Source organism: Pinus tabuliformis, chromosome 1_2 (assembly GCF_031772625.1).
Source record: "Pinus tabuliformis cultivar Carrire ecotype Pingquan chromosome 1_2, CPIR1, whole genome shotgun sequence".
NCBI classification, from domain to species: domain Eukaryota; kingdom Viridiplantae; phylum Streptophyta; class Pinopsida; order Pinales; family Pinaceae; genus Pinus; species Pinus tabuliformis.
In genome coordinates this window covers 440,463,468-440,490,571 of record NC_142298.1, presented here as the reverse complement: position 1 = coordinate 440,490,571, position 27,104 = coordinate 440,463,468, and the positions used below count along the sequence as shown (strand labels likewise).

At 43.3% G+C, this 27,104-nt stretch overlaps 1 protein-coding gene across 3 annotated transcripts in view; it reads right to left on the bottom strand.

The window, feature by feature from the left end:
• LOC149206243 (endo-1,4-beta-xylanase 1-like) overlaps positions 1-27,104 on the bottom strand; it is a 93,949-nt gene that overhangs the window by 27,718 nt on the left and 39,127 nt on the right. For all 3 annotated transcript variants that reach the window (XM_089395362.1, XM_089395363.1, XM_089395364.1), the window contains exon 6: positions 23,794-24,330. In XM_089395362.1, coding sequence (XP_089251488.1) covers positions 23,794-24,330 — 537 coding nt within the window. The remainder of the gene's footprint in view (positions 1-23,793; positions 24,331-27,104) is intronic.

Genomic DNA, 27,104 nt, shown 5'->3' with positions numbered 1-27,104 from the left:
ATCGTTTGTTACAGCGGGATCGTTTCGTGAAAATCATCGTCCTTCTGTGGCGGTTGATGCACAGATCCGATCGAAGATAACCAGCACCGATGGCACAGTTAGATTGCCTTTCGGAAGCTTTGGAAGCAATTTCTTCGGATCCACTGCAGAGTTTGTCTAGGGTTCAGCCTTACAATGTCAGAGTGCTAGGACTTTGCAACCAGTTAGAGCTACTGCAACAGAGGCCCCTCCTAGAGTTCAAAGATCCTCGGGAAAGGAGAGGACCAAGATAGGAATAAATGGATTTGGTCGTATTGGGAAGCTGAAAGATCAAGTGAGTCAGAGGAAACAACAGCGACTGAGGAGGAAGCCTAAGAGTCGGTGTAAGTGGAAACGAATGGACAAAGGCATGGGAATGTATAAAACAGTAGAAACAGAGAACTGTTGGTATGGTTATGGTGGTGAAGAACCCAAGGGTGAGATAGTAGAAGCAGCAGAGGCAAAAGAGGCAGAAAAAGTAGCGGACGCTGTAGAGGCAGCGGAAGCAGCAGAGGCAGAAGAGCAAGAGTGAGACAACCTCAGTTGAATAGAGTGCAGCAGCATACCTATTTATACCAAGGTTGGGTTGGAGGAGCCCAAGAGGTTAGAGCCTCAGAACTTAATAGGACTGAAGTCATTGGGGTAGGTGCTCCTAAGTGCAGAACCACTGCAAAACAGAGTTGGTGCTCTGGAGGTTGGAGCCTCACTGAAGTCCAAGTTGGAGCTTGGCAACTATTCACAATCAGATTTATACTTATATTGTATTCATTTCTTTGCACTGTCTTGAGTTTTAATAAAAGCATTAAATTCAGTTGTTGATTTATGTGTTCTGTGTATACATATACATATCTATATAGGTTGTTGGCAATCACTAGAACAATTAAAAAAAATTAATAGTAAGAAATATTGATTCACCCCCCCTCTCAGTATTTCCAACATATCACTCTCTACGATAACTTCGCTCATCACGAGTGATCTATCGATCAACTGAATCCCTGCATCCCATAGCCAGACCTGCTGCGGCATAGCCCTGTCAATCGATGGAATCCCTCTAACCCTCGTCTCTAGTTCGTGCATGTGATCACTATATAGGCTCCATATATCGTGGACCAGTGTTACTTGGGAGCGGGAGCGGGAGCGGGGAGCGGGAGCGGGGAGCGGAGCGGAAGCGGGAGCGGGAGCGACCATTTTCAGAAGCTCCCGGTTTGGGAGCGAATCCCGGAGCGATTTTTTAAAAATATATATATTTTTTATATTTTTTAATTTTTGATACATATGTGTCAACAAAAACATGTAGAATGATGAAATAGACATAAAAAACATAAAAAAACATAAATTGATCATTGAACCATATCACATCAATCATCTAGAAATTATAATCGTCATCAACCTTAGTAAAATAATAAATTAAAATAACATTCAATTCAATAACATTTATCATCATTGATCACCAAAGTAACAAGTTGTACTTGTAAGCCAAGTTTAACCATTACAAGAAGTAATATCGAAGATATTTCTAAGTCCTAACTTCTAACTGTTAACATGATATGAAATGTTAAAAATTTATAAAATGAAACATGAATAATGAGATGAAATGAAACAACTTTAGTCTTTCACAAAGCATCATATTCATAATTCACAATCATTACCAATGAGTTATAATTGCCAAGGCCCAACTTCAAACTTCAAATTTTCATTGTCACAATGATATAATGTTTACAAAAAATATCATAATGTCATAATGATATGAAAGAGTCAAGAGTCAAGAGTCAAGGACTCAAAACTCAACACTGAACAGTTATGAAAACTAAAGTGACAAGTCTAATAGAAACTAAAAAAGACAAGTAAACTGTAAATCTACAAGTGGCCCTTGCCACGAGAGTCTCCAGGAGTATAAGTAGGTCTTGGCGGTCTTCTAGGAGTCTCCCGCCCAGACCGACGACCAGAACTAGAGCCTCCACGCGAGGGTGTCGATGGAGGTGGCGACAGCAATGGAACAAGACTCGGGCCCCGAGAACTGCTACTGGATGGTGGAGGTGGAGGTGGCATGGCTGCTGCAGCTGCTTCAGCTTCATCCCGTACAAGCTCATCTTCTAGTTCTTCCATATGTACAATGCCATCCTCCAAATTGTCGTCCTCAGGGTGATTGTCCCAAATTTTATATGTGGGATCTTCATTAGCCCGATCACAGTAATGGCTCAACAACCTCAAATTGTAGTGCACATAAACCAAGCTTTCTGCTCGGTTTTCGTTGAGCCTGTTTCTTTTCACATTATGTATATAACTGTAGGTGCTCCAACACCTCTCTGCAGAAGAAGAATTTACAACCTGTGCAAGAACTTTCAATGCCAATTTTCGCAAAAGTCCGTCGCCGCCATATGTTTCCCACCATGTGAGAGAATCAAATTTATCTTTGTCGTCCATTGCATGGAAGTTACCATACAAACCACTGCCAGTGAAGTATCTGCCTATTTCAAGGCGCACAGCTGCACATTCCTCCCTGTCAGGCACCAACTTTTCTAATGCATCCAAATATCCTTTAGTTACCTCTCGATCTAAATGGGGTTTGGTCCTAACACCACCCCCTGCTGCAGGTTTGCCCAACCAAGAATCTGAGTAGTATTTTGGCGTAAGGATATACGCCAAGCAATGTAGTGGAAGGTTAAGCCTTTTCCACCGTTCACACACACAATCGTGAATCAGATTGTACAAGTCGGGATCTCTGTTATTAACAATGTCTTTTATTTCCCCCAACATGGTATCCATTTGCTCATACACCTCGCCAATCACTGGTTTGTCTGTATCTGCAAACCGAATCATGTTATAAATTGGCTTGGTGAAATCCAATACCTGTCTCACAGTTGTCCAAAACTGCCCATCAAGAGCGGCCTCCTCCACCGTTTCAAAACCTGCAATGTCAGCTACATTTGTAGCCCTTTCCTTTAACACCTGCCAATTTGGACTTGATACCATGCTAGCTAAACCCTCTCTTACCTTCAAAAGGCGCCTGAAGGTGAGGTAATAGCTACCAAATCTAGTCCTCGCAATCTTCAGCAACTCCAATCTCGAGTGACTGCGGAAAAGGCCATGGGTATTGCTATGATTTGTAATAAATTTTATCATTTTTTTTCCTCTCTTGTACAAATCACCAATCCATTGGTATTGTTCATTTTTGTTTTTGACAATATCATGCAACAGAAGGTTCAATGTGTGAACCAAACATCCAGACCAAAATATGTTCGGGTATCTATCCTCAATAATTGCTCCCGCTGCCTTACAATTAGGAGCATTATCAGTGATGACTTGGATGACATTGTATGGGCCAATATGCTCAATTGTTTCAAGCAATGCTTCTGCAATGTTGATAGCGGTCTTGAACTTGTCTGAGTAATCATGTGCAGCTAGAAAAATGGGACCACTTCGGGACACAGCAAGAACACTTATCAATGGCTTGCCTTTTACATTTGTCCATCCATCAGATACAATGGACACCCCATTGTCAGTCCAAGAACTTGTCATTTTATTCAAAGAATGTGATATTTTTGCTTTTTCATGATCAAGGCCAACTGTTCTTGCCTTGTCATACCCAGGGCTCTTGTATCCTTTAGGGGCATCATTTATGGCAGAAACCATTTCGTGCCAATAAGGTGAGCGTAGAACATTGAATGGTATCCCATTTGCATAGAGGAACCTGTAAATTTTTGAATCCACATCATTCCTACACCCCTCATCAAGGAAATCTGATATGGTTCTACGGCGTAAAGATGATGACCCTGAGCCTCCATGTCCATATCCACTGCCTTGGGAGGATGCTGAAGGAGTTCTTTGTGAGCTTTCAAAGAAACCCCTTGATCTTTTTGCTTTGTATTGGGCGTCCTCCTCTTCCTTTATGTATTTGGCTCTATCTGCTGTTGACACCGCGTCGCAAGTTCTGATTCCTATTTGTTTCTCTCCATCCCATGCCCTTTTCCCGCAAAGGTGTCTTCTCAAACGGGTGTATGAGCCTGTGAAATCATTGTTGCAATGGGGGCAATGAAATTTAGTGGTTCCACCCCCTCTCCCTGTTTCAGGCCTCTGAACATATTTCCACAATGGAGTTTGGTCTTGTTTAGTTTTTTGACCCTCATGTTCACCCTCCACATCCTCCTCACTGGGGTTTTCACCTATTTGACTTCCTCCGGCTTCTTCATCCACCTCTTCAGTTTCAGGCCCCCTCCGTTTCCTACTCTCCACCACCATAATAACCAGAAAAGGGACCAGGAAGAGGAAAATGCCAATAAAAATCCCCAGGTCCATCGTGTTTGATGTTTGTAGGGTTTGAGTCTTGAATCTGCAAATTAATTTAGTTTATTGGGATTAATTCATTTAATTTATTAATTTAATTTAAATTAATGATCTTTAAACTCAAACAGGTAAATTAAACTAAACAAACTAACTACCTAACCAACTAAACTAACTAAATGATTAAGTTACTTACCTCTGCAAGCTTGCTCCTCGCTCCTTGGCACTTGCTCCTCACTCCTCAGCTCTGGCTCCTTGCTCCTCAGCTCTTGCTCCTTGCTCCTTTGCTCTCAAACTCAAGCTCAATCTCATTGAAATGATTTTGTTTTGGCCCATTGGGCTTATAAACTCAAAAAAATTAGTTAAATTTTTTGTTTTTTTCGGGTCCGCGGAATTTTTTTCCGCCGAACCGCTCCCGGTTCACTAAAATTCGCTCCCGGAGCGTTTTTTAATGCCCGGGAGCGATCAGGGAGCGATCGCTCCCCGATCGCTCCCAGGCATTAAAAAGCGCTCCGGGAGCGCGGGAGCGATCGCTCCCTGAAGCGCTCCCTCACAGACCAGGGAGCGCAAATTTTTTTACGGGAGCGCGCTCCCGAGCCGCTCCCGCCCGGAGCGCGCTTCGGGAGCGGGTTCGAAGGGGGGGGGGGGGGGGCTCCCCCGCATCACTGTCGTGGACTAATCTGATGCATGCTAATATGCCCTGTACCTGCCACTGTGTAGTACCGATGATTGTTGGAAGCCACGTGTGCCAAAGAGCTACCCCCTGAATGCAACCGAAAGATGGGTATCTGATACTCGTAATCGACTCAGGGTATGTGGATCCCTCCTGTCCATGCCAATCATCTCCCCTAGGTCTACCATCCGCCCTCTCGATAATGTGCCAATATAAGATCTGGAGCCCGGACACATATTGGGAAACTATCTCAGTCGTAACCGTTATCCTCTGCTCATGCACAGAGAGACATGCCCTGAGAAAAGAGTGACACGTCTCCCTCGGGACTAGATCCCTAGACGTAGGCTCGGTGATGAACGATATGCCACCCCTGCAAATGATCAACTCATCCCCTAACCTATGGATGTGAATTGATGCACCAACCCAAAGCCACTGCTGAAAAGTCTCCCCCCTAGTGCGCTGAGTCTCACCCAAATATCTCGGGTGAGCTCCTTGTCCCCCATGGCTCATGCCCAAAGTGCAAAAAGTCGACAACAAAATCGACTGCACATGTGAGGGATGTAGAAGAGGGTCAGGCATGTGAGTCTCCACAGATACCATAAAGTATCGCTCATTTGTGTCCCCATCGATCCTGGATGAACTACACCCAAAGGTATGCTCGTGTTTCCGTCCAAGGGTCTCCCTGGAGGCAACACTCCATGACCTCGTTGCGCAGCACTATACACCCCTGCTTGCCATCGATCATCCCAGTACTCCTGGACATGCCACTGTACACCATGGCCTACCCCTGTACACCGTTGGATACCCTCGGCTACGGCTATGCCATCCTATACTAGCCTGCGTCCCGCATGTGTCACTATACCTGTCACTCCCCGCATGTACTCAATGCGATGTGAGGCACTCCCACTCCATAGCGCAATCCAACATACCATGACACACTACCCTACATCTCCATGCTCCTCTGCAGGCCCCTGCTCCTCGCTCGATAGCCCCGCACACCACTGGGTGTTATGGTCTAACATTGGGTCTGTATGCATCAGACTGCATCCCTCTACATAACATCAGACGCTATGACATAACTCTGTGTAGTCCTACATACCACTGCCCACTGTTATACCACCCTGTAACATACAGTATCCTGCATGGGCCAAAATATCGACCTCTCTGCTAGTATGCTCTCCATGATGTGGGCTACATCCCCCCATCTGCTCTAAAAGACCAGAGTGGCCCGACTCCCCACATGCTAACAGAAATGATACTACTGTGCCTATCCTCAATAGTCCCTGCGTCCCATATGCTAGTAAGAGAGCACTCTCTCCATACAATGCCCTGTCTGATAGCTTATTGATGCCACCTCCTCCTACCAGCTCTTCCCAGAGTAAGCTAGTCACCCTGCAACTCTACGCACCGTCAATATGCCAAGACAACTCATGAAATCTGTCTACTCGCCTGTCAAACCATCCGATCACTAGCGCTAACTGGGGCTCTGATGAAGATCTGAAAATTTGGGTGTGTTCAAGCGTCAAATCCATCCTGTAGCTACTACCATCACCTACCAACTCTATGATGTGATGGAAAATCCCATCTGGATCCCAAAAATAGTCTATCCCTCGAGTCCCTTTGATAATCCATCACCTCTGCTGACATGTGGCCATGGATGTATCCAACCGCCTAACCTACTCCATCAAGTACTAGCTCAGTACCTCTCCCCATCCAATCCCAAAGGAGAAATCGAATGTGTAATCCTTTGTGGAAGGAACAAGCCCTCCAAGCTGATGTGGTATCATGCTCAGCTCAGTCCTATTAACCTGTCCACCCCCTCGGGTATGTCTAGACAACTCGGCCTCCCTCAATCCAATGCATAAGGGTGGGTTGAGAACGCTATAAACCCCGCTAGTGGGCCTCTGAAGTGCATTGTGCTGAAAACGCAATGCGTGACCTCTATGTTGCCCCTCATCAATGGCTAGCCCAAGGGATGGCTGCACATCCTCCTCCATCACGGGCTCAACATGAGCCTTCGACTGCTCCTCCATAGACAACCCAATATGCACGATATGCTCACTAGTCAGTTGTAGACGACTGGCATCTAGCAACTCCGTCATAGATCTTGAGGCCTCTGTACCTATCGACTCCTCAACAATAGTGGAGTTGTCTTCCGACACCTCACCAACCTGTGGTGCATTGTTATCACCTGAGAACTCAGTCACAACCCCGAATACCTCATCAATGGATGACACCTCATCAATGGGTGTATGCTCAACTATCTCTTTGCCAACCATGGCCCCTTCAACTACTCTTTCAACTTTTTTCTTAATACTTCTCATCATCCCTGCAAAATCCCACTGAATATCCATTGGTTTGTGCATACCCCTTAGTTCACAGAATTCCCAAAAAGAGAGGGCGCCTGAATGCCATGACTCAATGATTGATATGCCCTCCAGTTTTCCCCCAATAACTCCACATCAGTTGCAATCATGTCTAGATTCCCAACTGAGGAATGAATCAACTTCTTCCTCACATCAATCATCATTTGCTGTATCCTCACCACCTCATTCCATGTGACCGCCATGTTGTTTGATTCTAATCGTTCCCACAAGCTGAGCCAAGATTATGACTCTGATACCACCGTAATGTTCCTAAACAGGAGTATAAGTGATATACAAGCATGCAAACAATCCAGCAATCAAAAAAACGAAATATACATTAAGCACCCATGGAAACACTAGAAATAGAGAACTGCTAAGCCATTTTATTACTTCTTCAGCAGCAAATACAATAGTAAAATAGAATGGTGCACTTGGGCTTGTCTCAATCGATAAGCATGACAAAACCCAGGTGAGAAAATGTTGAACTGAAGGCCGCTACAACTGCTGCACCAAATTGAACTGCATTGCCCCAGAAAACTGCTCTGTCTACTGACTTCGAAGTGCTGGAATCACTACTTCCCATGCTCAGAAAATTATGAGATTCCAGCTCCTTGCTCCTTGGTCTAAACCCAAAAAAACCCACGAAGGAATTGGCCAAATGTTGACCTCAGAAATTTGTCCCAAATTCTCCTTAGCTCCTCTAGCTGTTGGCTGAGTTGGGACCCTTGTTTGACCCCTTAGATCTGCCCAGAAAATTCTATAAATTTAGGAGTGCGATCCTTGCCCAAAACCCAGAAAAACCCAGAAAGGGTTTCCCTTGATTCCAACCTTCAAAAATTGACCCTTCATAACTTGGCCCTCCTCCAATTTCGAATTTTGTTGCTGTGACTGATCTTGTCAATCTCTGCTCTCCCAACTCTAGCAATCCTCCTCAAATGGCCCTCCAAGTGATCTCCTACTTCTCCCGGCCAACTCCAGCTCTACAATTCCTTCCTCCAACTCCCACGTGAGCCTAGTGATGGCGCTCTCCGCAAACCCCGGTAAGTGTAAATCGCACCACTGGGATGTTGGCACTGTTGGCTCCAAACTCGCAAGAAAGTTTGGCCCCTTGCTTCTCTCCCAATCCTCTAGCTCTCCCGGCAAATGATTCATCACTAATAGCTCCAAACTCCCCTTGCGTATTCTCCAACTAGCCAGAAATGCGCACTCCCTGTTGTGGCTGAATGGTAGCGTTGTAACACACTATGGGAACTCCTGAAATACTTATGGAATTGTCTCTCTAGGGCGGGCACAGATGGTCCCCCAAAGTAGAGGTTGAATCTCTCGCTTGAGAGATTCGTGGCTAAACAGCGGTTGACTCAGCTAAACAGCAAAGTGAATAGTCAAGTAATTTTGATTGCAAGATGTAAGAATGAATCCAACATGAGCTTTGCTCCCTCCTTATAACTCCTTAGGCCTCCCTAGCCTCATGTGGGCCCCTCCATCCACCTATTCGACTTTCCCTCCAAGCTATTCGAATGGGCCAATTCGAACTCCCATGTGGGTGGCCCCCACATTCCACTAGCAACCAAATAAAGTCGAATTGCCTCGTAAGTCCCTAAGTCGAAAATGATGGGTTCTCTTCCTTAGCCAAAATTGTGCAAAATTGTGTAGCAGCACTTTGTTACAAATGTGTTTGAGAAGGGACATGACAACAAGCCAGGCAAGAAGTTGAAACCGAAGAAAAAATACAAAGTAGGGGGCTTGGTCTTGATGGACAGAGAGTTAGTTCCCGTCAAAATTCATGGTAAAGTTGGGGATGACTATTACTACATTGCCAAACTCGACGATGAACTTTGGCCTCAACCGGTCAAAATAAGTTGCATCACTCATTTCCTTGATACTTGACATTGTACTATATGCATGTTAGTATAGGATGCATTGCATAATGATTTTTGCATTAGAACTAACCACATATGATGTTTCTCATGATAGATTAGATTGCATATAATAAAAAATAAAAAATAAAATTATTGGTTTATGAGCTAACATTAAGCATGGGTGATCATCAGACACCGTGAAAAACATGTTGCCCCATGGTTTTGATCTTTGACATGTGCAGATAATAGGTCTACAGTGACCAAGAGATTGTTGTAGTTCTCGTGACCTCCCGTTCGAGCAGCCGCCTCCTCTTCTTCGAGAGATCACGTCCCAGTTGGACCCAGATGTTACCCACCACTTTGTGGGTGATACCCCCAGGAGAAATTTTTCTCCATGATAAGCCTCATCCGACAACCCCTTGATGCCTCCTACTAGCTCGTTGTACCATTTCTCTGCCACCTGAGCCAGCCATGTGGTCCCTTACCCACCTGTATTAATCGTATGTTTGAAGGTGGGCCTCTCAAATCTAAAGCTATGTCTTGTCATTTGGTCATTGAGTATTGGATTTACTTATGATGGATACTTCTGGGTATGGATTGATGGGAAAATTTGGCAGAAAGAGTGGGCTTAGTTTGTGCTCCTGTCACCTTGATCTCTTTTGGTTGTTACCCTCGGATTTTAGTCCCATGGGATCTCCTTTATTGACCATTTGGTTCTAGGGTGGTACTACTTGGGAAACCCCAACTTTGGGTGCATGGTCCCGCTCCTTTATCCGCACATATTACTCCCTTTCCACTCACTATACCCCCATTCATCTTTTCTCCCACCTGGGTCCACATAGGGTTAGCCTCCCTATCCCCTTCCCCCCACCTTGGGTCAAGCCTAGAATGATGCCCCGGAGGTTGAAGCAATTAAAAGAAAAAGTGAAAAGCATAAATGGCCACATTTAACAAGAAATTGTACCACAAAATGCAAAAGATGGTCGGGACAAAAATAATTAGCACGTGGGAAAAAGCCATTACATGAGCTCTACCCCAAACATTGACCATCACCCTGATTCCATAGGTCCTAGATGAGCCTCGTTTACTATTCAGGAACCCATGATTGTCACAACCCCTAGAGGGCAATGAACCGCCCTACCTAAAAGGGGGTAATCACTGCTATATCTTACATATCATGTCCTTATCCTCTGAACCCCAAGCAATTAATTAACGAAAATTCATAAAAGGGAAAAGATATATGAAGAAGAGTGGAAAAATCAAGGTCGGGGCACCTCTTACCACGATTGCTCCCTCCTATACATTACATACCCAAGTGTGAGCTTCCCCTTATCTAGCTACCCTTATGCCCCACTATGTGGCCTAGGATTGCCCCTCTCATTCCCTATTCCATTCCACCTATTTGTCACTTGCCACCCCCATTAGAGAGATGTACCTTGGACATACTATCCCCTTTAAGGGCTTAGACCACCTAATAAGGTACATGGCTAACCCCCTTTGGAGCTTGGAAACACTAGCACATGCCAAAGCCCACTACAGAAGGGCTTTGTAAGCTTTTTACCTGATTATTTTAATGACTGGTAATACTAGAAGCCTAGGGAACACATTGGATCTTATGCAGGATTATAGGTGGTTTCCATTTGGGTTTGGTTTCCCTATATGGAATCCTAAAGCCCAGAGGTCTACATTGGCACATGTAGGGTGTGCATAGAGAGCCATGGGCGTCCACAGCAACAGACAACACTCCACGGATCTTCATGGATGCCCATAGATTACTAGAGATCCACTTTTGTGATGATGATGATATGCTTGGTACATTATGCCCAGCAGGCCCCCACAGGAGCCCCACACCCTTGATAGGGGTCCCAGGACTTGTACAATGTCATGGCAGCATTCATTCAACCACTTAGACCCTTGCAGAGGATCTTAGATTCATATGGAGACCCATGGGGTCATGTATATGCCCTCATACCCAATTGGAGCACCACATGTCTACTACTTGGAAAACAAAGGGCCACCCCCTTGTCCATCATATTCCGAGGAATTTATTCCTCAATATGGCATTTCAGGATATTATTGAGCCTTTAGAGGGCCCTACGACATGCACATATCATTATTTGGCCCCTTGTGAGGCTTAATTTTACACTTATGAGCTAGTTTGGTGGGCTTGTCACCAATAGGGGTTTATTTGCACATTATTTTATCATTAGGGGCTAATGTAGGCCCATAGGCTAATTCGAACTCCTTAGGAGGCTATATATTGATGTTAGATACACTCATTTGTATCATCACTTGACTTGGGATCTCTCTAATCATAGAGAATTTCACACTTTTTCCTTGGTGGATATTTTTGGAGATGGATGAATTTTGATGTATGGATTTGGGCTATTTCTCTTGTCTTGGAGCTTTATTGAGCAAACGAAATGCTAGTTGGATATACTCTATAACGTTGTAAGTAAATTTTAATGCTATTATTCTTGTTGCTGCATACTGCTAAAATTAGGGCTAGTTGTTGCATTATTGAAATGTGGAATTGAGCATGTTTTAGCTAATTTAATGTATGGGCCAATGTTATATGAATGAAATGTCCTAGAGATTTATTTATCTCGAGAAGCTTGCATCATTTGCTTTGAAGTATAAATGCTTGAAGGTCACTTTTCTTTTCTTTCTCTCAACATTGGACGAAGTTGACTTTCCAGGCCTCCTTGATCAAAAAACAAGTTCTTATTCATCATTACTGTTGACTCCATATCCCCAAGTGAACTAGGCACTGGTCCCTCTAAAAGGGTGATCATTTGACCCCCCTTTTTACCATTTTCCCCTTCTTCCCCAAGTGTAGCCCCATTAGGTCACCCAGGGCATCAATTTCCCAAGAATTGACCCAAGGAAAAAATTTTATCTCCTATAGGCTACTGCGCTGGTGGGTCCCCTCCCTCTCCTCCAAATTTGAGGCAATTATAACGGTGGAATCCCCGGGAATCCCAAGCCTTAGCTCTAAGATCGAATTGTGCCTAGGCATCCCCAAGGCTAGACCTCAATAGGATCAATTCAATCTTTGAAGCAAGTATTCTTGTTTGGTCCTTCCCCTCACCTTATCCAGGATAGGAGCATCATTGGTTGCTACATTCCATCCCCGAACCTGGACTGGGTCCACTTGGCCTCGTGTGGTCCCACTTCTCAATAAAGATTATTTGTCAAGGACCATTTGAGAATCCAAGTTTCCCAAGGATTATAGGGATTGAGAAACTGATTCATAAGCCTATCCTTTCTCCCTCAACCCTCCAATCCTCACCCCTTATCCCTAGTGGTCCAAGTTCCTTACTTAAGGAGCAAGCAAGCTCCATTCTTCACTCCATCCTTAGGAAAGGGTTTTCAAGGTCACTTCTCACCTATTCATTGACATATACTTTACAAGTGATCCCTACAATAACGAGACTCCTCCCATCGGTGAAAGTCCATAAAGAGTAGAGAGACTTAGTTGTGGTGACAGTGGGCTAAGCCTCCACTCTTGCCCTTAACCTAGCAGTTGCTCTTTGGTTTGAGTGGTAACAAGACCAACCAGAACTACTCTACCCACATTTTTGCCCACAACACCTGGTGAGCAGGGTGGGCATGATGAGATGCCCATGGGAGATTATTTCAAGGAATGACAGTCTATGGGTGATGAATTTTGAGTTGCCCTCTCTTTCAAGGATTATTTCTAGCTCAAGTAGAACGAAAAGGGCAAAGGAACATGGGTTTCCAACATGTAGAGCATGGAGTTATAGTGCACAGTCAGAAGGATGTACCTTCCCACATTTGATGGGTCTTCTAAGTGCACGGCTAGGGCTTAGGTGGAGAAGTTGGACACATATTTCCAACTCAGCCGAATGATGGAGGTAGAAGCCATCAAGATGGCCACTTTACACTTGGAGGGTGCAGCCCAATATTGGTGGTTCCATGGGCTAACTACGCTTGGGCATGCAAGCGTAACTTCTTATGAGGACTTCACATAGAGGGTGATAAAGCGCTTTGATCAGAAGGACCCAGAGGCCCACTTTAGAGAGCTCAAATAGACCGACAGCCCTGAGCAGTACATTTCGGAGTTCTTGAGGGAATCCATGATGGTGCCAGATTTGTCAGAAGCGAGGAGGGATTACACTTTCGTTGAGGGGTTGCTTGAATTCTTATGCGGTTAGTGAGATCTCGCAAACTAGTCACACTACTGGAGGTCGTGACTTGCACACGGGATTTGTAGGACGCAATCCCAAAGACCATATCACTGATCCCACCACGAGCTCCTTTCCCTCCTAGGCGTTGTGACACCAGGGCTCCACCACAGAGAGCTAACTAGGGGCATGGGCAGTTGGATGAGGAGACTAGGAGATACCTTAGACAGAGGAAGCTATGCTTCACCTGTCAGGACCCTTGGGTACCAAGTCACAGATGCACAACGAGCAAGGCCCATTACATTGAGGTCTTCTTTGACAGTGACCAGGAGGATGATGTAGCGTTAGAGGTAGATGGGGGTGATGATGAGACACAGGCAGCGAGGGGACCACCTCCACCACCACCACCTAGGGGAGCACCTTTCACACCAGCTGGAGGAGTGCTTGCTTCATTGCGTGGGGTTCCCAAATTTTTAACGTTGAGGATTAGAGGCACAGTGCAGGGGCAGCGTGTCTCGGTTTTGGTAGTCAGTGGAGCCACCCACAATTTCATTGATGTGCAGATGGTTCAGAGGCGTGGTATCGCTACCGAGGAGTTTGAGGGGTTTTCCATTCTTGTGCCATGGGGATAGGACCATGCAGTGTACTTGACATGTCCCCGCTTTAATGGTGACCATGGGGAACTACGTAGTGACCGACCATTTCTTTGTCATGGATGTATCGGACGCCAATGTGGTGATGGGTGTTCGGTGGCTTTACTCTCTTGGGTGGGTGACCACTAATTGGTGGAAGCTGGAGATGGTGTTTGTAGGGCCAGATGGGAAGATGGTGGTACTGAGGGCATGCACTCATACCCACCACAAACGGTCTCGGCCCACCAAATGGAGGCCGATTTGAGACATGGGGACTTCGAGTCGGAAGTAGAGGTGAAGATTTCAAAGGTTGGGGGTCAGCCTAAGCCCCCCGATCCAAACATTCAGGCCATCTTGCACAAGTACCTAGCAGTGTTTGGAGACATCCCACCAAGACGACCACCTGACAAGGGATTTGAGAACACCATCGAGCTGGAGCCCTGGGCGCAGGCGGTCATTACAACCCCTTACAGACATCCCAAGGCCTAGCAGGGTGAGATTTAGAGGGCCATCCAGAAGTTGTTGGCAATGGGGCATATTAGGCCCAGTTCTAGTCCTTCCACTTCATCAATTGTCTTGGTGAAGAAGAAAGATGGCACGCTGAGGATCTGCATTGATTACCGGGCCCTCAATAAGAAGACTCTGAAGAACCGATACCCCATCGCCCAGATCGATGAATTGATGGATGAGCTTAGAGGAGCTAAGTTCTTCTCTAAGATAGACCTACATTCGGGGTACCATCAAATCAGGGTGTGTGAGCACGACATCTCCAAGACAGCTTTTCGTTGCCACTATGGGCATTTCGAGTTTTTGGTGATGCCTTTTAGGCTAACCAACGCATCGGCCACATTCCAGTCCTGCATGAACCACGTATTTCGTGGGCAGCTGAGGCGTTATGTCCTTGTTTTCTTCAATGACATACTGATCTATAGCAAGACATGGGAGGAGCACTTGCAGCATATGGAGGAGGTGCTCAAGATCTTGGAGGGACAGCAGTTCTATGAGAAGTTGTCCCAGTGCAAGTTTGGGCTCACAAAGATGCTCTATCTAGGGCACATTATTGGAGAAGATGGGGTGAGGGTGCACCAAGAGAAGATCAGGGCCATTTTGGACTGGCCCACACCCAAAAGCGTGACAGAACTGCGGGGGTTTTTGGGCATTTGCACCTACTACAGGAAGTTCGTGAAGGGGTTTTCACAGTTGGCAACACCCCTCATGGATTTGACAAAGAGAGGTGCATTTGAGTGGACAGATGGGGCGCAGGAAGCTTTTGAGAACCTCAAATAGGTGATGAGAAATTGTCAAGTGTTGGCACATCCAGATTTCACACAATCCTTTGTGCTTTAGTGCAATGCATCAGGGGAGGGCGTAGGAGCAGTCCTGATGCAAGGGGGACACCCGATAGCTTTTGAGAGTCGAAAGCTACTTCCCATGAGCGGTTGTACTCCATTTACGACAAAGAGATGCTAGCCATCATGCATGTTATGGCCAAATTTAGACAGTACCTGGTGGGCAACAAATTTCGAGTGAAGACAAATCACAATAGCCTCATATTCTTTCTTGGAGCAAAAGAGTTACAGGAGAGGCAGCAAAAGTGGGTAAGCAAAATCCAGGCGTATGACTTTGACATTGAGTATGTCAAGGGTCGGCAGAACATGGTAGTTGATGCACTGTCTAGGAGGCCGACTACTATCTCACTTATGAGCCTTGCACCAAATTGGAGGGCGCAGTTGCTAGTGGATTATTCCAAGGATCGACATGCATGTGAGCTTCTTGATGGTATAGCTACGGATGACCGATATAGGGTGATGAACGAGGTGATCTATTATAAGGACCGGATTTATTTAGTGCCCAACTCCCAATTGAGGGAGAAGATTATGCAGATTTCCCACGATTCCCCATTAGCGGGACACTAGGGGTTCACCAAAACATACAAGGCCATCAGGGAGCGTTTTTCATGGAAGGGCCTCAAGGGAGATGTTTTGAGGCACATCCAGGAGTGTGACACATGCCAAAGGAACAAGGGTGAGCAGACACACCCCGTTGGATTGTTGCAACCTCTTCCTATCCCTGTGGGGAAATGGGAGAGTATTTCGATGGACTTTATCACAAGGTTGCCTATAGTCCAAGGCAAGGACTGCATCTATGTGGTGGTCGACAGATTGACCAAGTTTTCCCACTTCTTTGCTATTTCCACTCAGTCCTCAGCTTCACAAGTGGTTGAACTCTTTTTCAAGGAGGTGTTTCGACTTCATGGTCTCCCCAAGACCATTGTTAAGCGACCGGGACAAGAGGTTCACGGGAGGATTTTGGCAGAGTTATTCCAGTTGGTGGGTACTGAGCTTACTCTGAGCACTAGCTACCACCCCCAGACCGATGGGCAGACAGAGATTGTGAACAAGTGGCTGGAGGGTTATTTATGCAACTTTGTGATAGGCAATCAGTGTGCATGGATACGATGGTTGCATTTGGGCGAGTATTGTTATAACACAACGTACCACAAGTCCATAGGTATGTCTCCATTCCGATCTTTGTACAGTTATGATGCATTGACTTTTGTTGACGTGATGTTTGGAGACAGCAGGGCCCCAAGTGTAAGGCCCCCGGGTCATCATCGCACGTTGGCAAGTCGGGCGTGCACGGTTGGCGCGTTTAACCGACGAGTTGAGGACGAGTCGTCAGGGTGCGCGACGGGCGAGACGAGTCGGTCGCATAAAGCCAACGAGTTAGCGACGATCATGCCCGACCAACGAGCCAAGTCAACCAAACGAGCCAAGGTACGTGCCCACATGGAGAGTTGGAAAAATGACTAAGTATGGGTGAGTGCGTGTTGGTGAGTTTATAGGGGGAGCAACTCAACATGGGTGTCCCTACACTTGGGCCGATGGTATAAAAATGGCTATGTGTTAAAATGTCTGGGTCGGCTTGGTGGTGGCAAGCCCCCATGCATTGTTGCCAAACCATATAAGTAAACCGGGCAGAGAAGTTGGAGAAGGCATCATCATCATCAAGTCTCAAGCAAAGACAAGTCCGAGTGCTCTTGGGTGGACGAGTCCGAGCAAAGGGCGATGAGCCCGCAGTGCGAGCAGAACAATGAAAAGAACAACGCGAAGGCCGAGTGGGCAGGCAGGCTGTAGTTCGGGTGGGCGGTCGCACCGCAGCGAGCGGGCGAGCCGCAGGTCTACGTGTGGGCAAACACTTGACGGGCGGACAGATTGCAGGGCAATCGGAACAATGGGCAGAATACCCCTGGGTGAGCTGGACAGGTGGACCGAGTAGGGTGGTGCGCCCAGGGCGAGCCAGGCGAGTGAACCGGGTGGGCAATGAGCCCAAGGCAAGGTTGAATAGGCAAGTCGTGGTGGGCGACCCAGGCAACGGGTAAAGGAGTTTGTACAGCGGAAACAGGCACGGTGGTTCAGATAAGCTGGGCAGGCCTGCACGGTGCAACGGCCGAGTCAGGTAGACCGGTCGAGCTGCACGACAACCATCCTTTGTTATGAATTTTATAAACTCGGTTAGTTTTGCTCCCGAGGAAAATGTAAAACAGAATTATTATAAAATATTACTGTTATACATGTGTTTATCCGTCTCTTGCAAATGGTTAAAGATTTGTGTTTATTCCGCAATTTAATAAGTAAAGATGATGAAAGATGAATGTGTTAGGCGTAGTCCGGAAAATAACTTAGAAGATAAAATGTTTAAGTGTTTAGCCGGTGCCGCACGTGGACTAACTCGTGAAAGAAGAGTTGGGGACGTGACACCAAGGGCCAAGAATTGGATACACAAGAGTCAACATATCCTTCATGCTCTCAAGGAGAACTTATAGACGGTGCAGAACCAGCAAAAAATGTACGCAAACAAGCACCGAGTAGAGAGGCAGTTTGAGGTTGGGGATTTAGTTTTCCTGAGGCTTCAACCATACAAACAGTCCACGCTCAAGCCACGTTTATATGGACCATATCGGGACACCAGGTGGGTTGGAGGGGTCGCGTATATAATCTATTGGTGCTTCCCTAATGCTGGAACCATACCTCCGAACGAATCATGTTTGCTTAGTGGAGCTACCTCTAGGGAGAAGAGTCCACAATATATTCCATGTGTCTTGCCTGAAAAAGGTATTGGGCCAGCAGGTGACAATAGCTACAGAGTTACCGCCCTTAGATGATGAGGGGAATTCGGTCTTGGAGCCGAAGAGCATTTTGGACACCTGTGAGAGATGATTGCGGAACAGGGTCATCAAAGAATTCTTGGTCAGATGGAGAAACTTGCCTGATGAGGATGCCACTTGGGAGGGAGAGCAGATACTTCAACATCCATCTTTGCAGTTGCTTGGGGACAAGCAACATTCAGGTGGGGAGGACTGTGATATTCCCACTTAGCAATTATTGCTAAGTGAGAATATAAATTTTGTACCATTTTGACAATTTTGGGCTCTAACTTAGGAGAAGTGGGTTGGAGGACCCCACTTCCAATTTTTGATTGATGGAGGCACTCACACTAGGGAAAAAGGCAAAAATCAAACCCTTGGTGGAATGTGGGGGACACCAAGAAAGAAACACGCTCCACTTAGGCAATTCGAGCTATTTGGGGAGGAATGGAGTTTGATGATGTGACCCACATGAGGAGGAGGCAGCCAAGGTTAAATAAAAGGGGCTCACTTCAGTTTGGGGCTTTTTGACAAATTGACAATTTCTTGCACTTAGCACACTTGCGCTGCTTAGCTAAGTCTGCATCTGAGATTCTCACCCCTTGCTTCGGTGGACTACAAGTGTCAGCCCAAGGAGGGTAATTGATTGTCCCTTGTGAGCATTTTCCCTCTGTGTCACCCTCTTTGCACTGAGTCACTCCTCCTATTGCCTCTTCAGCTCTAGAACAGCGCTATCTCTCAGGACAGCTACTTCTCTGCTGCAAATTCTCAGATTTCTTCGGTTGGTGTCTTCAGTCCTCTTTGATCTACAATCGCTCTGAGACCATGTGAAAATTTATGAATCTAATACATCAGAAACCCCTACTACAATATCTGGTTTACTATCTCCTACTTGTTCTTTACATTAACAAGTTATTTATTAACATAAACATCGAAGTAAACACAATTGCATCCTTCACAAATATACAAATCAACAACTGAAATAAACTGAGACAACACAAGGGACACCGTTATTTTTAGACAATTGTCCCCGAAAAAACACAAGGCGGGGAAACCGGTGCAGTATATATGAGGGTTTTATTATTAAGCAGATTTTTGAATACAACTAGGGTGCCAAAAATGGCTCACCCTTCAGAGAATATCCTTGGCAATAGTACCTCTCTCCGGAGACAGATATTCCGGCAAATCAGCAACTAGATGATCAACCCCATAGCGACTCTAATTGTTCCTTGTGCTAGATAGCGAAAGCTTCTCCATGCACTCCTCTGGAACTGCGTCACCCTCTCCCGGTTGATCTGCTCTCAGTCTGCCCCACAGAACCTCCTCAGCGCAGCCTCTTTAGCCCAGCATCAGCCTCTACAGCCCTCTGCGGCTTTTGCGTTATCTGCGCTAGCCTCCTTAGCCTTTGCGTCAACCCTCCTAGGCTTTGCGCTGCCTCTTCCAGCACTTTGTTGCCTCTCTTATATGTATTCTTCAGCCTTGGATCGAAATCCCTTATCAAACTGCCCCTCACTACCACTGATCTCTAACTCGTTTTCTTCAGCAAACCCAGCACCAGAAAATCGAATTCTTGATCTCTCTTGGTGTGTCTCCAACTCACCCTCAAGCCTCCTCTTATACTTTTCCTATTGACGATTCAATGGCCGAGATTAAGTCCCTAATCAACGGCTAGGATTAGATCTGGCTTGATCCTCATTATTTAGAACTTTCTCACCCATATTATATTAATACACATTAATATTTTAATTTTCCTAAGTTTAAACTTAGGGACCCATTAAAAATATTAATTATTTTAATATCTCTTCATCCGGGTGGAATTTCTCCAAACGATTTATGGGTCTTGGAGATCTCATGTGTCTTAGCCTCTCCACCAAATTTCGTGGCTAGAGCATATCCGATACTACCAAAAATCAACAGTTACAGTGAATCTCCAGGTAGGCCATATTTTCTAGCGAGTGAGGAAGGCATGGTATTTGGGAGTCATTTTCGGAAGTCAAAACTAGACCAAACCCTTTTTGGGTTTTGGTGGGTTTATTGAGTGGAGCATGGGCTAATTTTGCAGAATTTTCTGAGCACCAGAGGACGGACTTTCAGCAGTTGCTTTCCAGCAGAGAGAGCAGTTCTCCAGGGCAGCGTAGGGCATATTTGGGGCAGCACATTCCCACATCTAGGCATTGTATTTTCTGACCTAGGGCTTGTCTAGCTTGCCATTGTGGTAAGCCCAGGTGCACTCTTTCCATACCCATTGTACCATTGCTCCATATATTAAATAAAATGGCTCAGCTGGATGGTATTTTTGGAGATTTTCTGGGTGTCTACTTATATTTCTGAATTTTGTGTGTTTGTATCAGTTTTTGCTTTGTTTATCACTGTATTTGCTAAGTAGGGATATTACAGCTGGTTTTTCTTGATTTAATCTTTTAGCAAGCTAAAAACTTGGAGATAAATGATATAATTGACAGATCTTACAAACATAGGCTACAAGTTTCATTGCATACTACTTTTACACTTGTACCTAAACATTGGCATTCCAGATTCATGGATTTATAAGGTTGTACCAAGCTGGATCTGCAATTTACAACAAATTCTACAGCCATCCAAGTGAGCCTTTTCACTCTAGAACTTTGTCATTTCCTCTACATTGTCTAAAAAACATTATTTACAGTAATTTTCTTTTATTTCCAACCATAAATAATTGCATAATTTTAATCTGGAAATTTCTAGGTGCTTAAATACGCAAGTCTTTCACACAGAAATCTAAAATTTAATTTACAGCTTGCTGGAAATTGAATTTTCAGTCAAATTTGGATAGAGGGGAGGCCCCAGATTCTTGATTGACCATTAAGAAAAGAAGCTAGAGTTAATAATAGTCATCTAGACTAGACATGGACATAATAATAGTCACTTTATGACAGTTTAATTAATGCTTAGTATCGCATTAATGACTTATAGTACACTTAACTCATTTTAGGGTTTATGCATCTAGTTGTAGCCACACTAAACATTAATTAAACATTTGACCACTATAAGTGATCAAATACTAATTAATACAACACTACCGTCAATTAAACATAACACTAGCTACAATGGCAAAGAGTGCCACAATATTGGAGTGGAACATTAGACTGTCATTCTATACGGTAAGAACAAATAGCTTCAGTGGTGTAGTTATTCAAACATAAAATGGCTAGGATCTGTGAATGACAGGAAGTCTACAATAGTTTGTGTGTAAGTACTGAAACAAGAGCGGTTTCTTGGATCAACAAGAAACAACACGTAGTCTCACTTTCCTCTACAAAAAGAGAAACAAAGCAACAGTGAAAGGGTCAACTGAAGCAGTTTGGCATAGACAAAAACTTGCAGATCAGGTTGATCAGAATAAGCGTACTTTCCTTTTCTATGACAACCAAGAAGTTCTCAAGCTAGCAAAGAACCCTGTCTTTCATGTGCACAAAAAACATGTTGACATACATTGTCATTTCATTCGACAAACTTGTAAGAGTAGTAGAGGTGAAATATTGTACACCTCGAGACCAGACTGCAGACATTTTTACCAAGTCTCTTTGCTCATATATATTTGTAGAATTTAGAGACAAAATTGGTGTATTATCTGGACTGAAGATTAAGGAAAGAATCTAGAGTTTATAATGGTCATCTAGACTATAGACTTGAGCATAACAATAGTCACTTTATGACTTAGTTTAATTAATGCTTAGTGTGGTATTAATGACTTAACGTACAGTTAAGTCATTTCAGGGTTTATGCATGTAGTTGTAGCCACATTAAACATTAATTAAACATCTGACCATTATAAGTGGTCAAAATACTAATTAACAATACATTAGCATTAATTAAACATAATACTAGCTACAATGGCAAAAGATTGTGCCACAATATTGGACCAGAACATTAGACTTTGGCATTCTATACAGTAAGAGAAAAAAACTTCAGTGAGGATAGGATCTGTGGATGACAAGAAGTCTACAATAGGTTTTGTGTTAAGTCTTGGAACAAGAGCAGTTTCTTCGATCAACAAGAAACGACATGTAGTTTCACTTTCCTCTACAAAAGTAGAATACAAAGCAACAGTGAAAGGGTCATTTTAAGCAGTTTGGCATAGAAAAGTATTTGCAGATCTACAGGTTGATTAGAATGAGCCTAAACTCCTTTTCTGTGACAAACAGGGAGTTCTCAAGCTAGCAAAGTATGCTGTCTTTAATGTGCACAAAAAACATGTTGACGTACATTGTCATTTCATTTGACAACTTGTAGAAGATGTATAGAGCTGAAATATTATACACCTCAAGACCAGACTGCAAACACTCCTGCCAAGACTCATTGCTGAGATAAAATTGGTGCACTACCTGGACTGATCATTAAGGAAAGAAGCCAGAACTAACAATGGTCATCTAGAGTCTAGACTATAGACTTGGGCATAATAATAGTCACTTTATGACTTAATGTAATTAATGCTTAGTGTGGTATTAATGACTTAAAGTACAGGTAAGTCATTTTAGGGTTTATGCATCTAGAGTTTATGTCATTCATTCCCTATAACTGACAGTTGCTCTCTTCATATGAGATCCAAAAAGTATTTCTCTCTTTGAACCTGTCACTATTCTTCTCAGTTTCTTTGTGTGTTCTCTTTTCATAATATTAATTTAATTTTGGAACTAGACAACCCTAGGATGAAGGCATATTCATTCAGAGTCAAATGACTGAATCTGCTAAACTTCACATTGTTCCCTTCACAATCAAAATTTATAATAATGGCAACTATGGCTTAGGTAAGGTGATGAATGTAGCTAAAAATCTTCCAAATGGCCCTTTGAACAGAAAGAGACCAAATCCCCTCTAAAAGGGAGCCTATAACCAGGTCTTCTGCACACACATGGTTTCTCTGATGATTTTTAGGTGCATTTCTTCAGTTGTCTCATGATGTGAATTACTGTTGTGAGTGAAGGCATGTAACAGAAGTCCTCAAGTTACCTAGACTTCAAAAGCACACAAATTCTGCACTCTCATCTTCTAGCCATCGATGGTTGAATATCACATCATGTATCTAACAATGGAGATAAGTTCAAAATTGGAACCCATTTGTTATAACTAGAAACTTGAACAATGTCAAATGAACAAGAAACATACATGATTTGTTCTGTAGTTATTCAAAAACAGAGATCCATGAAAACTAAAAGTGACTAGGGGGACTAGGAGTTATTGATAGTAGATTTTTTACTTGACTATTGTTGAAATGCAGCAAACTTTTATACCACAACCATCTAGAAGCACTGGCATGGAAGATGCCAGAAAAATGAACATGGCAATGATGAGTGAAATGAAGAATTGCAAAAGCACATATGGCTTACCCTAATTTAAATGAAAATACCAAACTTATGCAAAGAATGGATGCCAACAATATTGATATGGCAATGAAGATCTGCAATGATGATCTACAATTTAAAAAATAACACAATAAACAGAATGTATCACTCACTGTTAACAAACGCTGTGCATACATCAACGTCATCTACTTAATTGTTAAATATGGCCTCACATGATAGAAAAGTCTACTGTTGCGGCCAATGTTGTTTGTTTCATTCTCACATTTGGTTAATAAAAACAATATTCAATATTTTGTATTGTCTTTCTTGTTAGGCTTGAGGTTGTACCTTCTCAGTTTGTTTCTTGAGATGTTCAAATCGTGCTTTCGGATCAACAGGAAATATCTGCAGCCCAGCTACCATTAAGTCAACCCCAGGTGAGGGACCTTGCACATAAACCATTACATTTGATGGCTTTGTCTCTAATCTAAATGATCCTGCAACCTCTCTCCACAAGTGTGCATCAGCCTCAACTTGACCTCCATTAACCCACTTGTTGTCAACACCAAGTGCAACATTAACTTTCTGAGCTCCGCTCCCACCAGAGCCTAGACGAACCCAGGCACTCACTTGATATGTCAAAAACAACTTCAGCTTCTCTGTCAATGTTTGTGCTGGACCTTCCCAGGTTTGTTTGCGATTGGTGACAAGAATATAGTTACCACTGAGGGATTGTTGCCACCCCAGTGATTCCTGTGCTGCCGGAGGAAGTGTGTGAGGTGAACCAGTGGCTATAGTGAGAGAACATGAACCTAGAGGATACCACCCTCTCAGGCCATCAGAAAGATTGCTGTTCTCTAGAATGTTCAGCCCAAAAGCAGGATTCTGCATAAGTCACAAATTTATTATTACTCTTATCATAATTTGAATACACAAGAACCGTGGTAGCAATTATAAATAAAAAAAACTATAATGGTCAAAGCAAATTAACATTCTAACAATGACATGAAACATTCAACTATCTGTTCAAGGGATAAATCAGCAATCAAAATCACTATTTTAAGAAAAGCAGCAGAACAATTATCTAGGTTCACATATACTAGTAAAATGCTATATATATCTTCTAAAGTTTAAACTTTAAATCAAATATCCATTATGAATCAAAAGCTACCCACATATATTAGAAAAATGAGCTTCTAGAAATGTCACCCAAGGTTTCTGTTCATTACGTTAGGTCTTCTTCAAATTCCACTCACAAGCAGATTTTGTTGCTGCAACAAAATTTCATGTTCCCCTTATGGTATTCTTAATTAGCAAAGTTGCCTGTTAAATTAGATTATCATTATAATTTCTGTAGAAGCAACAATGCTGATTTGGTCTGGTAAGCTAAAATATAATTCAAAATCTCAATCCATGTCATCACTAATACAATCCCATAGAGTCAAAACATGCCCCTAGTCCAAAAGAAGATGCAGTGTATTGAGGGATGACAACTATCATCAACTCACTTACAGTTCCTTTTTTGATTATCTTCTAGGCCTTTTTTTTCATGAATACAGTCCAACCATTATGAATAGCATCTGTTAATGCAGTCTAGGAGTTGGAGTCGAATATCAATTAACCATCCCCAACAGCCTTATTTTTAAATATGCATATTTGAGTAAAAGGCATCAATGAAGATTTCACATAGACAATACAGTTTTATAGAAAGAATGAAGACATTTGGCATTGGTCTAGAGAGGACTGACATTACTGTTACCTAGTACCTTGCATCTAAGTAGTCTACAGTTTGCTTGATATTATGAGTTATACTGGGATTCACAATTCTGGCAGAAGGAAATTATGGTGTTTTTTGTAACATCTACCAAAATAATGAGTGAGTGGTCTTAATACTCAGCAAGATAAAGAGAATAAAATAAATAATTTCACCAGCGAGCTGCTCTACACTGTGTGGGTGGGGGGAGATTCATGTTACTTTGTCTGTGAATATATACTAAAATAAGTTGAACATATATATAGCGAATAGTCACTCAAAAATTAAAATTCACCATCAGGATAGGAACTGTTTAATTCTTCTTTCCTTCGAACCTACTACAAGTGATATCAAAGCTTTTACTCTTCATTCTAATCGTTAAATCTATTTCCAGCTTCAGTCTTTTACCCCAAGGTCTTCCTACCTTCCTTATCTACATTTTACATCCATTAATCACATAAAACAAATCAGAAAACTCATATGTGCAGCAAGATACATCACTCCTATGATATGGACACACAGACATTGATATTAAAGCTTTTCATTTAATCTGTCAAAATTCATCTTATTTATTCATTATCAGGATCTTTCGCTTCGTCAATGGTCTATTGTGTTCAATGTACAAATTTCAAATGAGTCACCACATATATACTGATATAGTCAAATCGCTGTGCAGAGGTGGGTCCCTTGTCCCACAAACAAGGGGATCTCATACACCAATTCGGTGTCTGGCTTAGCTGTGACCTTAAAATTTGATTATTATTATTATTTTATTAAATCAACATTTCCAGATAATCACATCAGGTGCAGTCAAGTAGAATCAAATAATATCAATGTAAATAATAGACAATCTAAATTAGGTGAAGAGAATGATTTTGGGTCCTTAGTCCTCTCCTCAGATGTATTTGGCACTGTTTGAAAATCACAGCTTTGTTTGTTCTCTGGAAACTTCAGTGCAAATATGTTTCTGAAAACAAGGTTAGCACTTTGTTTGTGTTTTGTCATATGTGGCAAGAGGAGGTACGTACTACATGCAACTCTTGGCAAAAGGGTTTATGTTGATCAAGGATGCCAAATTGGAAGAGCCTAGTGCCTGTTCTGATGTCATTTCTATTCTTGTCACTCTAAGGAAGAGAATATAAATATCATTGTAGATACTAGATACCCTTCCGCTTTCTGTTTTTTTTTCTTCATGTAAACCTATATTTATGTGAATATAAGAAGTATTTTTACAACAACAACAACAAAAAATATGAAATGGGTAGTAGATTAGTGTGTTAGAAAAATATCAAGTGAGCTGACCACCACGTTAATGAACAGGGGTTAGGAAAGGAAATATACAATCAGACACGGGAACCTCCTGCTCTAGGTTGACTAAACTCTAAAATATAACATTGACGAGGCTAAAAAAGGTAATCCAGGCCCAGCAGGGGCAGAAGAGAGTTTCAGAGACTAAAGGTTCATTTCTAGGTTTTCATGCCAAGTTCTTGACAACCAAAACCAACAATCGAGGACCAAAGGCCCAGTCCTTGGCATAAAGGAAGCTCTTAAAAGAGGCTCCCAGAAGGTTGTTTTGAAGGGGACTCAAAACTGATTATTGATCATATCAACATGACCAAGTCAGTCCTCATGGGATATGAAGAGTAAAATAACTTGCATCCAAAAGGCTTGCAGATGTTTTGAGTAATATGACTTTAAAGTTTAAACACATCAAAAGATCAGCAAACAAAGTCGTTGATTGGTTGGCCAATCGAGCAATTCTTTCCAAGACACATCATTCCTATGACACGGACCCCCGCTGTACATCATAGGGTGGAGAATGGAAGGAATGGATGACTTATTGACTGGGTTTAGGAATGGACCCTTCCATTCCCCTGAATCCCCCTCTATGTCATGTCAATACTAA